This window comes from Meleagris gallopavo, chromosome 4, assembly GCF_905368555.1.
Source record: "Meleagris gallopavo chromosome 4, MGAL_WU_HG_1.1, whole genome shotgun sequence".
NCBI classification, from domain to species: Eukaryota; Metazoa; Chordata; class Aves; order Galliformes; family Phasianidae; genus Meleagris; species Meleagris gallopavo.
The window spans coordinates 44,652,528-44,665,141 of record NC_139407.1 but is presented as its reverse complement, the minus strand read 5'-3'; the positions used below and the strand labels follow the sequence as shown (position 1 = coordinate 44,665,141).

General features: G+C 39.8%; 1 protein-coding gene across 6 annotated transcripts in view; it reads left to right on the top strand.

Annotated features, from left to right (window-relative positions):
* The window catches only part of CRACD (capping protein inhibiting regulator of actin dynamics), a 108,737-nt gene that overhangs the window by 69,588 nt on the left and 26,535 nt on the right, over nt 1-12,614 (top strand). For 5 of the 6 annotated variants that reach the window (XM_085223090.1, XM_085223092.1, XM_085223088.1 and 2 more), the window contains one exon: nt 2,409-2,577. The exons of the other annotated variant lie outside the window; for it this stretch is intronic. In XM_085223090.1, the coding sequence (XP_085079216.1) occupies nt 2,409-2,577 (169 nt within the window). The remainder of the gene's footprint in view (nt 1-2,408; nt 2,578-12,614) is intronic. 6 annotated transcript variants of the gene reach the window in all.

Genomic DNA, 12,614 nt, shown 5'->3' with positions numbered 1-12,614 from the left:
CACAAAGCCTGAATTCAAAGTAATGTGGCTGTTATGATGATGCTGGGTGAAGCAGGAATCAGCTAAGGGACATGTTAAATCACATGGGGACAAACAGACCTTGGCTGAATATATAATCATGTTGGCTTTCATTCATTTTGAAATGAAAGCTGTCTTACCTGTTCAAAACTTGGAGTGAATGCAGCTTGAAGCTGATGAGCCAGTGCAGTTTTATCCATGGACCTCTAGATGAGGAGGAGACAAGGATGATTTGGATATGTAACATCGTGAGAACATTTCAAAAATCTTGCAGTTAAATTGACTTATGCAGCAGATTACATTACCGAGCAGAACTGGGCACTTTCAAAGAAGGCTGAGGAGGCAGGCAATGTGGGAACCATGTTAAAGCAGCTCTTTCACCCAGTCTCATATCTGGTGCTGATGCTTCTCTCCTGCTTAATCTGCCATTTGCTTTATGAGTTTTTGCAGACAGTCTCTGAAGTGGGTGAAGGGCTTGGGGCATCTTTTGCCTAAGGAGAAAAATCTTTCTCTCTGCCTGATTGCCTGGTACAGGCTCAGTTAACAACACGTTTCTCTGAAGTTAGAATGGAGCAGCAGGTGGTTGATCTGGCTGGAGACGTCAGTTGGTTGGCACGCAGAAAGCAGATCTCAGGAACAGGGAGAAGCAAATGTATGTCACCTGGCATTCCAGCAGTTCATCTTCCTGTCTTTCCACAGCTACTGGGATGCAGTCTTGTCTTAACAAAGTTGCACAAATGCCATGAATCTTAACTGCTGAATGAGAAGGATGATACCAGTGTAAAAATCTTAAAGATTTCTAAAGGAAATGTGTTGTTAGGATGTATTGCATCTTTGTTTTATTTAAATCTAGGTTTCGTGCTTCATCCATGATCAGGTACAGATGTGCTCAGATTCACAAGGAGTCTGTTACAGCTTTCCTGTTGTTTGTGTGAGTTTGTTCCCTCCCCTGGATTCAGCTCAGGCCACCTGGCACTTTGGAAACTACTGGTTGTTGGAGGTAGCCAGATCCCAGTGTGCTCATGCATTTCTTCTCTCACTAAATACTCCGTCATCAAGCCTCCAGCAGCTGCAGTGAGTGTTACTTAGGCGTGGCTTTGTCATACACAGGTATAACAAAGTGGAACATAAAACCTGATGTGGTACTGAAGAATGCTGTTGCACTACAGAGATGTCTTCGTATTTCCTGGTCAAATGTTCCTACAGAAGTCTTATATTTTAAAACCAAACTGCTGCTTCCTGCTGAGCAAAGCCCTTAGGGAAGAGCATGGTGTGAACACAGGCAGTGCTTCTGCATGCAGTCTGAGAGAAAAGCATAGAGGAATTTAAATAGCTTACAGAGCTATTTGTCACCAGTACGACACGATGCTTCTCAAAACTGGATTAGGACAAGAGACTAAAAGTTGTCTCAGTCCACTCACCTGAGACTCAAAGTTGTCTTAAAACAACCCGCTAGCTTGTTTTAAGTAGATTCAGTGCAAAATTGCATACGGGTAGAGAAGAACTTTTGACAGTACAGTGCTCTAGCAATTCTTTAGTGCAATCTAGTCCAGATAAATTAATCTCTTGTTGGCAGTGTTTAACAAGAAACTCCTGGTGATTTTTGTTCAATGCACATTGAGGAAAAAGTCATTTGAAGCTATATTCATTTTATTAATTCTTTTTTGGAAAAATAAAAAATAACTTCTGGTTAACTTTTAAAATATTTTGTTCCTGTCTTCATGTCTGCTTTGTCTTTTTGCTGTGTTGTTTTGGTGAAGTTTTTAAAAAGTATCTCAAGGAAGAGATGCTTGGTTAAATTCTGTACTCCGTTACTTAGGGGGAAAGAAATGGTCAGAAAAATGCGTATTAAGTAGCTCATTAGCAAAGTAACAGAACTTTGTTCGTGTTCTCTTTGCTCATTTGCAAATTGGCATGCCTGTCTAGTTATGAGACTGCAAAAGGAAAGTCCAGCACGTGATTTTCAAATTCTTTAAATTCAAGACAGAAGATCCTGCACCTACAGTACTGGGGTAATCAAAAAGGTGCTTGTCTTTTGGTGAAAAAGACAAAATATAAGCATGGTACAAAGCCTAAAAGTGAGCCCAAAATTATGCTCTGGCCTTGCAAAATTATCCTTTTTCCCCTATTCCAATAATCAGCTGACACCTACAAGCAGATCCCTAAATCCAGGAACAGATGTTTTAATGCTCTTACTTTTGCTTTGTCAATACTGTACGTCAGCAGGGAATTGCAGCCCAGCATTTACATTGCAAGTGCTAGGCTGCTCCGGGCTGCTGCTTTGCTCTTTGACCGTGTTCCTCCTTTGAAGACACTAACCCTGCTTGCTTGTGAGCTGTGCTGGGTGCTGCTGCCCTCAGCCCTGCCTGTGTTTGTCTTGTCATCTACAGACAAGAAAAAAGCAGTCAAGTTCCAGCCTTTCAAGAAGTTATTTGGGAAACGGAAGAAAAGGGAGCCAGTGTCAGATTGCGAGGAAACCAAACTGAAGCCGAGCCACTCCTTTGGAAACGTCTGCAATGGTACCTTTTCCTCTGATGAAGAGCCAAACACTGGGCTGAGGTAAGTGTGTGTGGGTCGTTGGAGCAGCCTATGCAAACACAAAGCTTCTTGCTTCTGCTTTTGGGCAGTGCTTAATGGCAGATGGTTGTGTGCTGGTTGTTAGGAAGCAGGTGCATCTCTTTGAACTTGACACGTGCTGCTGCTGCAGAAACTGAGATCTCACTTCTTGCACGCAGTACTTGCTGTGCAGGTATACAAACAAGAAATCCCAGGGCTAAGCAGAAGTGATTTTGAATCCAGCTTCATGATTTAGAGTGTCTGAGTAGTAACATTATTGGCACCCCTTGCTTTTAAAATTGGGGAAAGGGAACTTTGAGCTGGCAGCTATAGAAATTTTATTGCATTCTTTTTTCTGGAAGGTGGTATCTCTGGTTCAAATTAGAAGTATCCTCTTTGAATCCATCCCTCTATGGTTTTTGCATTGTAATTAAACATATTGCTTTTATTCTGCTCCTATCTGAATATAGAGTAGAAGAAGGAAGTGTGCAGAGAGATATACCTGGTAATCAGATCCTATTCCAGTGGCAAGAGGGAATAGAAAGAGAGCTTGAGAATTTGCAGCAGGAATAGTGGGAGGGAGAGCATTAATAAAGTTCTCCACAGAAACTGCATGGAATTAATAAGTCATCAGTCTCTAACTAGATAGAAAAGTGGCATGAAGAACAAAACAACAGGCAAACACGAAAAGAAACCAACAACAACAGCAACAAAACAATAGCAGTAGCAACAACAAAACAAGGTGCACAAACTAAGTGGGTTCATGTTTCACTTTCTAACTGAGATTTTCAGTTGTTCATTCCTGGTCAAAACCTGTTTCTTTGGAAAAAGAGAAGCTGCAGTGGGGAGTGCGAGCATCTGAAAGTAGCTAAAGATCTGAGAGCATCAAGAAGCTGCACCAAATTGCCCTTGTCAGGAAATAAATGTGTATCAGAAATATGGCATGCACATTATTTTCATTGGTGCAGAATCACAGTTGTGAAAACGTGATATTTAGGTATATATCCCATTTATCTAACTATCTAAAAAAAAAAATTCTTGTTTTTCCTGTTGGTTTCTGCAATGCAATCTTCTATGCCTCTTTGGCCTGTTGAAACTTTTCAGTAAATCAAATCTGAAGGTAGCTGCATTGTAGATGGGAGATTTGGCTGACTGTTGTGGCATTGCATTACTGTATGCAGGATGCCAGGTGATTGTAAGAAGTTTACAGTGCTAGTGATCATGGAGTCATAGAATTGTTTGAATTGGAAGGAACTCTTAAAGGTCATCTTGTCCAATTCCCCTGCAATAAACAAGGACATTTACAGCTAGATCAGGTTACTCAGAGCCCTGTCCGACCTGACCTTGAATGTCTCCAGGGATAAAACATCTACCACATCTCTGGGCAACCTGTTCCAGTGCTTCATTACCCTTATTATAAAAAACTTTTTTTAATATCCAGTCTAAATCTCACCTTTTCTGTTTGAAACTATTTCCCTTTGTCCTATCACACTAGAACCCTGCTGAAAGAGTCTATCCCCTTCTTCCTTATAGTTCCCTGCTAGATACTGAAAGATGCATATCAGGTCTCTCCAGAGAATTCTCTTTTCTAGGCTGAACAGCCCCAGTTCTCTCAGCCTGCCTTTGTAGGCAAGTGTTTCATCCCTTTGATCATTTTTGTGCCCCTGCTCTGGGTGCGTTCCAACAGATCTGCATCTCTCCTATACAGAGGACACCACATCTGGATGCAGTTCTCCAGGTGAGGTCTCATCAGTGCAGAGGGGTGGGATCACCTCCTTTGACCTGCTGACCACACTTCTTTTGATGTAGCTGATATGACTGGCTTTCTGAGCTGTGAGGGCACATTGCTGACTCTTGTCCAGCTTGCTATCCACCAGTGCTCCTGGTGGTATACTAAAACTCCTTTTTGGCAGGACTGTGCTCTATCCTAACATCCCCCAGCTTGTATTGGTAGTGGAGGTTGCCACAACTCATGCTTGGCTTTGGCCTTGCGCTTGGCTTTGTTAAACCTCATAAGATTCTCCTGGGTCCACTGCTTGAGCCTAGGTCTCTATGTTTGGCATCACATCTGTCAGACATGTCCACTTTGCTGCACAGCTTGTGTCATCTGCAAACTTGCTGAGCGTGCGTTTGATACCACTGTCAATGTTATCGATGAAGATACTAAAGAAGATTAGTCCCAGTACCGACCCTGAGGGACACTTGTCACTGTCATGTGTCACTGATCTCTATCCAGATATTGAGCCATTGACCTCTACTCTCTGGATACGATCTTGCAACCAGTTCTAATAATCAGTATAATTTCAAATGTTTGAGTTAAACGTAGAGATGAGCTATTTAAGTAATCTAACACACAAAACTATTTATAAGCCTATGCTACTAAGCACGTTTTTGTACTTTTCATTATTCATATAGAAATCAACCAAAGCAAATACAAGTAACTAGTAGTATAGTTATATAGCTAAATTCTGGAGTAGTTTATAAATCCATTTGCTTCAAGCTCTAAGAATGTGAAAAGATGCCATAGTTTAAAAGTTTAGTACAAATTCCAATTTTGAAAAAAAAAGTAAAAGTTCCTTTACTTGGACTCTCTGAATGCAATATTTCAAAGGACATGGCATTAAACCTGACAAGTCTTTAAGACACAAGTATGATAACATCGGTTTTCCAGGGAAAAGTCTCTCAGGAAACATCGATCTATTGAGTGTGCTGTCTATGAAATGGGATCTTTTTATTTGTAAATCCCCATCCAGTTCTCCATAATCCTCATAAAACTGTTCTCAGATCACCTTCATAAAATCATCTTCATTAAGAGGAAATTATCTAACGATTGTAATTCTTTCTCCATGCTATGGAATGCTGCCTATGAAGTTGTGAGGATTTATGATCTTGTAAACAACTTTGCTTAGTATTTGCTGTAACTTTGTCAGCATGAGCTGCTGTTAAGATTGGCCCTGAAACACCCAGCTCTTTGCCCTCATTGAGCTATGCCAGACTGTGCAGCAGGTACTTCTCACCTAATGAATTCAGATTCTTTTCTGCTTATGCAGACTGCATGCATAAGCGGTGTGATTTCTCCGAACACATTAGTTCTAAGCTATTTGCTTTTCAAGCTGTATCCCTGTGCACTTGGTCAGATAATTTGTGAGACTGTATAAATGCACTGTTTAATTTTTATTATTGTGGAAGCCAGAAGCATTCCCTTGCAATTATGACAGTCATACCACTAAAACATCAACGTTATCTTCCTTTGAGCACTGACATCTTGCCAGGAGACCTCAATTCTAGAGATGTAAACTAGATACTTGCAGAATTGAAGGAAAATCTTTGTAATATTTACCCAATGTCTGCACTTGAAGGCATATTTCATGTGCATTTAAGGCATAGGATGAGTATTTTGCACAGTTCTCATAATTAGACTGTATAGATTGGCAAAATAAGGAGTAAACAGTTTATGGACTAGAGTTGGGGCAGGTTGCACAGCACCTTCTCAAGCTGTATCAGTTTTATTTGTTGTGACTGGAAGTTCCCAGGAGAGCCACCCTGGGGCGGTGAATGCAGACACAGCAGCAAACAAGTCAGACCACACATGCACAAAGCTGCAAGGTGTGTTAGCAGTAGGCTTCTGAGAGAAAAAGAAGTCTCCTACTTTGGCACTGCTGGCCTTTTTCAAAATATTTTTTGGAGAGAAAATAGTATGATAAAGATTATAATTTACTTAAGAGCTATTTGACCTTTACATTTTAATTTTGCATTACTTTTGAATTTCATGTCTGAATGAGCAAAAAGTGTACAAGCACAGATTTTCAAGCAGGGAAAGGGCAGGAAGCATAAATAACAATGGTCTAATGGTCTGAAATTTGAGAAAGAAGCCTATGGAAAGTGGCAACAAATGGTGAACTGCAGGGATGTAAAGGATAAGGAAGAGACCTTTTGAGTTACTTACTGATGGGAGGACTAAGCAAAGAGTTCCTTTCACTGTAAGTGAGGAGGAAATGATGGCCACAAGCAATTGCAATGGAAGCCACAATTTCAGTCCCTTTTTAACTTTCATCTTCAGTACAAAAAAAAAAAAAAAAAAAAAAAGGAAAAAAACCCCACATGCCCTAGTTGTACTTTTCAGTATTGTGTCTATTTTTAGTCTTTGTGAACTTTGTTCCTATGAGGGTAGCTTATATTGAGTTTATGATGCATACATAGGTAGGAGTGTCACAGCTTTGAAAGAACATGTTTTCCAAAGAAAATTGTTTTTTTTTTTCTAGCAGGTACAGAAGGGGACCTGTATTCTTGTACTTGTTTTCAGAGAAGTTAGAGGTAGCAGAGGTTGTGTGCTCATCCACCCTTTCTGTGATTGTTCCCAGATGAGCACGTACTTCAGAAAACAATGATTTTGTAAGCAGTGCATTCAGCTTGGAAATTTCTGCAGGTAACTGTGGTCTTTTCCTCCTCCAGTAACAGCATATTATGTTAGGTCTAGGGAGTGATACAATTTGCTCATTATTCATCTCTTTTATCTTCATTTTAGCTTCTGAATATTTCATTTTCATTTTGCATTTCATATGAATGACGACCAGCTCATCTATATCAAATATGGCCTTTGTTAACTAACTGCTGATCAATGGCATTCAGTCCCACTGTCATAGAGACTGACCTGAAAAATGAATGCAGCTATACTTTTGTAATTTCTCAGGTGACTCTTGTTATTCTATGGTAATTTCTTGACATGTACCTTAAAAGAATGTGTGGTGTTTGGTTAAACAAGGCAAAAGATAATGATAGGAGAAACTGCTCAGTCTCTTTCTGGACTTCACATTGCCTTCTGAGCAAACTCAGCCCCTACTGTGATGGCATGTTCTCCTTGCTGCTCACGTTTCCTTGCCAATTGCATGGGTGATACAGTTCATGTGAACAGCATCTCTCATGTTACTTTGAGAGTGATAGTGAAAAGAGTAGGACAAGCGTTAAGGTCTTCTTTCCTTAGTGTTGACCTGTACTACCTGTACATACCAGATTTGGTGCAGATGACAGTGAGCAGGATGTGAGGATTTATATTTCTGCTCCATGCCACCCCATAGATTTTATGTAAGGCTTGATCCCAAGAATACAGAAAGTCTGTTTTCAGTATCTCATTTAGATAGGCTGTTATAAAGCAGACATATCAAAGTACCTGTTGGCATGCATTCTTTCCTAAAATTTCTAGAAGCAGCTCATTATATTTTCAAGTCTTTTTAAAATAAAGTTTTGTTTCTACTTTCAGCTCAAACTTGGAAGCCTAATACATAAACTTTTAATGTTTGTGTTTATATATATATTTCTTTTCTGCATGACTATTAGAGCATTTGATCTCATGAAAGTGATTCACCAACAGCTCAGCTGTTGAGTTTCTAAATTTGAGAGTGGGGAGGAGGAAAACCAACCACCTAAAAGTTACAATTTTTGGAAATCTGCTTTGTCAAAATAGGAAGAATTAGAAAACTTTTATTTAATGTTTTTTTTCCCCTTGTGAATGCCTGCCTTCATTGGAATGCCTTAGATCAGTAGTGCTTGGTGTGCATCTTTTCCTGGAGCCTTCATGTTAGCAGCACGCTGGTTGAATTAACCTTCAGTCTTAAGCAAAGTCATGCGTAGCCCTTTTAAGACTTTTAGAATTCAAGCATGCTTGAATTTTCCTCACTTGTGTTAGCAGACACAGACCTGTGTTGAACAAGTTTCTTATTTCTGGGTTATGAGGCATATCAAGGGAATGAAGGGATGTTCCAGAACAGAGAAGATTGTGGTAAAGAGCAGCTTTGCTCTCACCAGTCCACTTTCATGTATTCTTGTAGAGGATTCATTACATGTGGTGGTGAAACTAGGGTTGTTCCTCCTTTTCTCTAATTTATGTTGCAGCTGAGCAGCACAAGAATAGGATCCACAACTGCTTTATGAGTGGCTATTTCTTATCTGTACTGAGTGGTAGGAAGATTGCAGAAAGCCTTTCTGAAACAGTTGCAGGTGTCTTTACTGAACATAAGACATAAGTCTAACATCATGCTTAGCATTTTTCTTGGCACCTCAGCTCTTGTTTTTCTCCTCCTCTGTTACTAACTGCATTAAGTCTTTCTTTGTACTTTGGAAGCTTTGTTCTCAAGTATGAGAGCTAGGACTTTCTACCTCCTATTGCAATTTTATCACGTATTAGTAATTTGCATGCAATATCTTTATTGTTTTTTTTTTTAGCCATCAGATATAAAGCTGGTTAATTATGTACACCATCATTTGTATATGATTTTGAGATCTCTTCATTACACTTTCTCAGTTACTCAGAGCTCAACAACACGTGTAGTGGATTCCCAGGTGAAGCGTAATATCCAGACCATTTAGAGTTCTGCTCTTTTCTCTACTCTGTGATATTTCTGTGATAGCTGGTGAGTGAGTTGACCGCAATCCTCAAGTTTATGTTACTTGCCGAATCACTGGAAACCAGAGTGCTGCCTTTTTTTTGCACTGTGAACTGACAGTTGGAGGATTTGGTGAATAATTATATAAAACTCATATGTCAAGAATTATCTCGTACTGTGTCGTTATCTTCCCACCAGGGAGCAGCAACAGTAGATTTGACACTGAGGCAATCCCACAACAGGGCAGGAGCCTTGCTGCCCAAAGTCCAGTCTCACAGTACAAGGATAGGGTAGAAAAACAAGGATAGTAGGGATAGATCCAAGTCCAATCACGTGCACAGATAAGACAATATCTGGATGATAAGGCAGTCCTAGGCTGAGCAAGATCAGTCTGTAGGTCAGGGTTAGGATCAGGTCCACAGTGAGAACACAAGGCAAGCTAGGAAGCCAATGTGTTGACTGGGGTCTGTATTTAGAATTAAAACTCACATTCCAGCATTGTGTAAACAGATAAAATAGCTACAAATGCATCTCAGAATTACAGTCCACTGTAATCTATTAAAGTATTAATGTATCTTTGGAATGAATAGATAACACAGTTTTTGTTTTTCATCTCTAGCTGCCCTGAGGACATTCATGGGAGAGGAAGAGAGTTGGAATCAGATTTCTTTTTTTAAACAAATTAAGTAAAGGCAAGCTATCTCTGTACCTGTCATTTCCCTGCAGCACTCTTCTGGCGGGTGACTCTCAGATGTTTTTGAAGGGATTATGGAAAGGGTCAATGCATGGCTAAAACACGTTTGTTCTTGCATTGCATGCTTAGTGAGTTTTTCAGCATTAAAAATGGCTGAATCTTAAAAATTTGGCTGTTCCTGGTTGGTTTTATAGAATTGGTTTCTATTATAAATTTAGAGCAGTGGAAGTCATGAGACTGTTTTTCATGTGGTTGTTTTTTTGAGTCTGAACATGAAAGAACAGAACAACGCCTTCTTTTCCTTTATTTTCCATTTTCTATTTCTAACTCTTTAATATCAGAGTGGGAGGAACAGTTATGAGACTCTGAAGAGGCAATTGGTGGTGTGAGATTTCTGTACGACAGTAATTCATCGTTGCAGGATTATGCAAGAGCTGAGAGCTGAGTGTTAACCTGCTGGCAAAACTTTCTCTTTTTGAGGACATCATGTTTGTCTTTGAGAGGAAAAGTAGCTCAGGAGGAAATTAGGTAAACTTAGCCTTGTATTCTGTGTAGTGTCACCTCTGTATCTACCACGGTTTACTTACAGGTGCAGTCCCACAGTAGTATAACTGGATCAAAGTCCAGACTGCAGTTGTCAGACTCTTTCCTGCAGCTCTCTGGATGTGTTTTCAAGCCCTCTCCTGCAGCTGGCATGGGTGCTCATGCCAGTCTCCTCTCAGCCAGACCAGGAAGACGTAGGTTTTATTTTTTCCAAGTTAGTTATTTACCTAAATAAGTTCCCTCAGTTGTTTCATGTGAACCATTAAGCAGGCATAAAAGAAGTGACAGGAACATGTGGGAAGGAGGATAAGGGAAGAAAGGGTAATACTTCACCCACTTATAATATGGAGTAGCTAGAGCTGATAAAAGATCCCATGCTATACAGACACAGTGCATAATCATGGATGACTGATGCGGATCCAAAGAACAATATTCCTGTTTGCTCTTGTTCTTAGTTTTTTTTATGAGAAAAAAAAATTATTCTTGTATTCGGGGATCTATACTGAGATGAAAGTAGGGCGAAGAAAGCTCTGAGAATTCATGGAATTTAAATTTACCTTTGCTCCAACTGTAAAAAAAAAAAAAAAAAAAAATTTTTTTTGAAAATTTGTGTACTGAAAGTGAAACTGGACCAGAATATTTGGGTAACAACACATCTTCAGAGATAACATCTTTAAGGGTTTGCTCTAAGTGCTGTGCGTTTGGAGTAGCACATCCATAATTATTTAATTCAGTCAAGTTTCTAGAAGTGAGTCACATTATGATTCAGTTATTTTCAGCACAGCCTGTGAAGTGTCATTGTCATATTACCTGCAGAAATACTTAGGAGTTGATGCTGATGTTTTCCTAGACCTGAGCCACAACTTCAACCGTGGCTACATCTGTAACCCATTTCTGTGATACACCTTGAAATCTATCCAAAGCCGTTCCTGGTGCCCATATGCACTTTAATTGAGGAGAGGGTTTTCTGAGACAGTCTGTAGATGTGAACTGGGAGGATTCTACTGTGTAAAGGTTTCTGAGAAAATCTTCAGCTGTAAGAATGGTAGTAGAAATAAAGGAGAATCAATTATTCCTACTGTATTATGACTTGAAATAAATGCAGTCTTTCTAAAAGTAGAACACAAGGAGAATGAAAAAAGGGGTAGAAAAAGAACCTTTGTGATATAATCTGTCAGACTAACAGCTGGAGAGACTTGAAAGAATCCAAATGAGTAAAATAAGTAAAATTCAAATAGTCTGGAGATCGCCTTAAATGCTTTTTAAACTCACCTGTAAAAGAAACAAAGTTACTACAAAGTCTGAATATGCTTTTTTGTGGTGTACTTTAGCCTAGAAAGATGTTTAAGAAGAAAAATTAAACCATTTTTAGTGGGTATTGGACATGGGGCTTTCAGAATTTCTCAGTCATGCTGTGCTGAAATGTCCAGAGTATCTGAAGCATGTTTTGAGGGGATACAGGAGAGAGAGGTCCCGGGTTAATTCACTGCAGGGTTTCATGCAAATGTTTCATGTTCTGACCATTTTTATTATGTTTGTTTTGGTAGGAAGTTAAAAAACCGAAGTTTTCAAAATGCAGGTTTGTCCTCAGCTCTATAAAACAAAAACAAGCAATGTTGCTTTTGTTCTTCTTCATCTTGTAACAAGGCGGAGCCTAAAATTAAAGCAGTGGGTATATGGGAGAGAGATGCTGTAGATGCACAGCATGGTCCTAACCAGCCAGTGTGGCTGCTTGTCAGAGATAGGGTATTGAGACTTTTCGTCTTAATGTTCCTATCATTGCAGGTCACAAATTTCCCAAGCTCTTTCACGTGATCTGATGTCCCAAAGGAGGCTTTCAGTGATGTTTTACTAAGTCTGATCACGCTAGTCATAAACACAGATTTGCATGTAGCCAAATCTCAGTGTATTGTGCATCACCAATGGGAGATTTTTTTTAGATGAGCTCACACAAGGTGAGATCTGACCAGGAAGGGTTTCCTCAGCAGAACAAGGAAGTGCTGTGCCCACAGTTGTGAGCCACACAGTCCACTGGCACTGACCTTAACAGTCTTTCTTCTTTTCCATTTTGGGGGTTCACATTACTGGGAACTTCCTGTAGTTGGCAGTTCCTGCTCCTGGACAGCTGAAGCTTTGGGATTTGAACTGCTAGTGAACCCTCTTTGGTTCAAAAGTTGCAGTCTGGCTTTTCCCCGCTTAGATATTAACAGATGCATTAATAAGGTCAAGCACCATTGGCAAACAAATCATTGGACTCTTCTGGTGCCTGAATATTGCAGCCATTGTCTACTAATTAGTTGTGGTGAACCAAAGGATGGGGGTAAACATGTGACATTTGATGTTACTTGTACAGCAACAAAAATTCTGTGTAAAGGGAACATCAGTGCCATGGGCACAATAACTGTGAGACAAAGCTGTGTCTG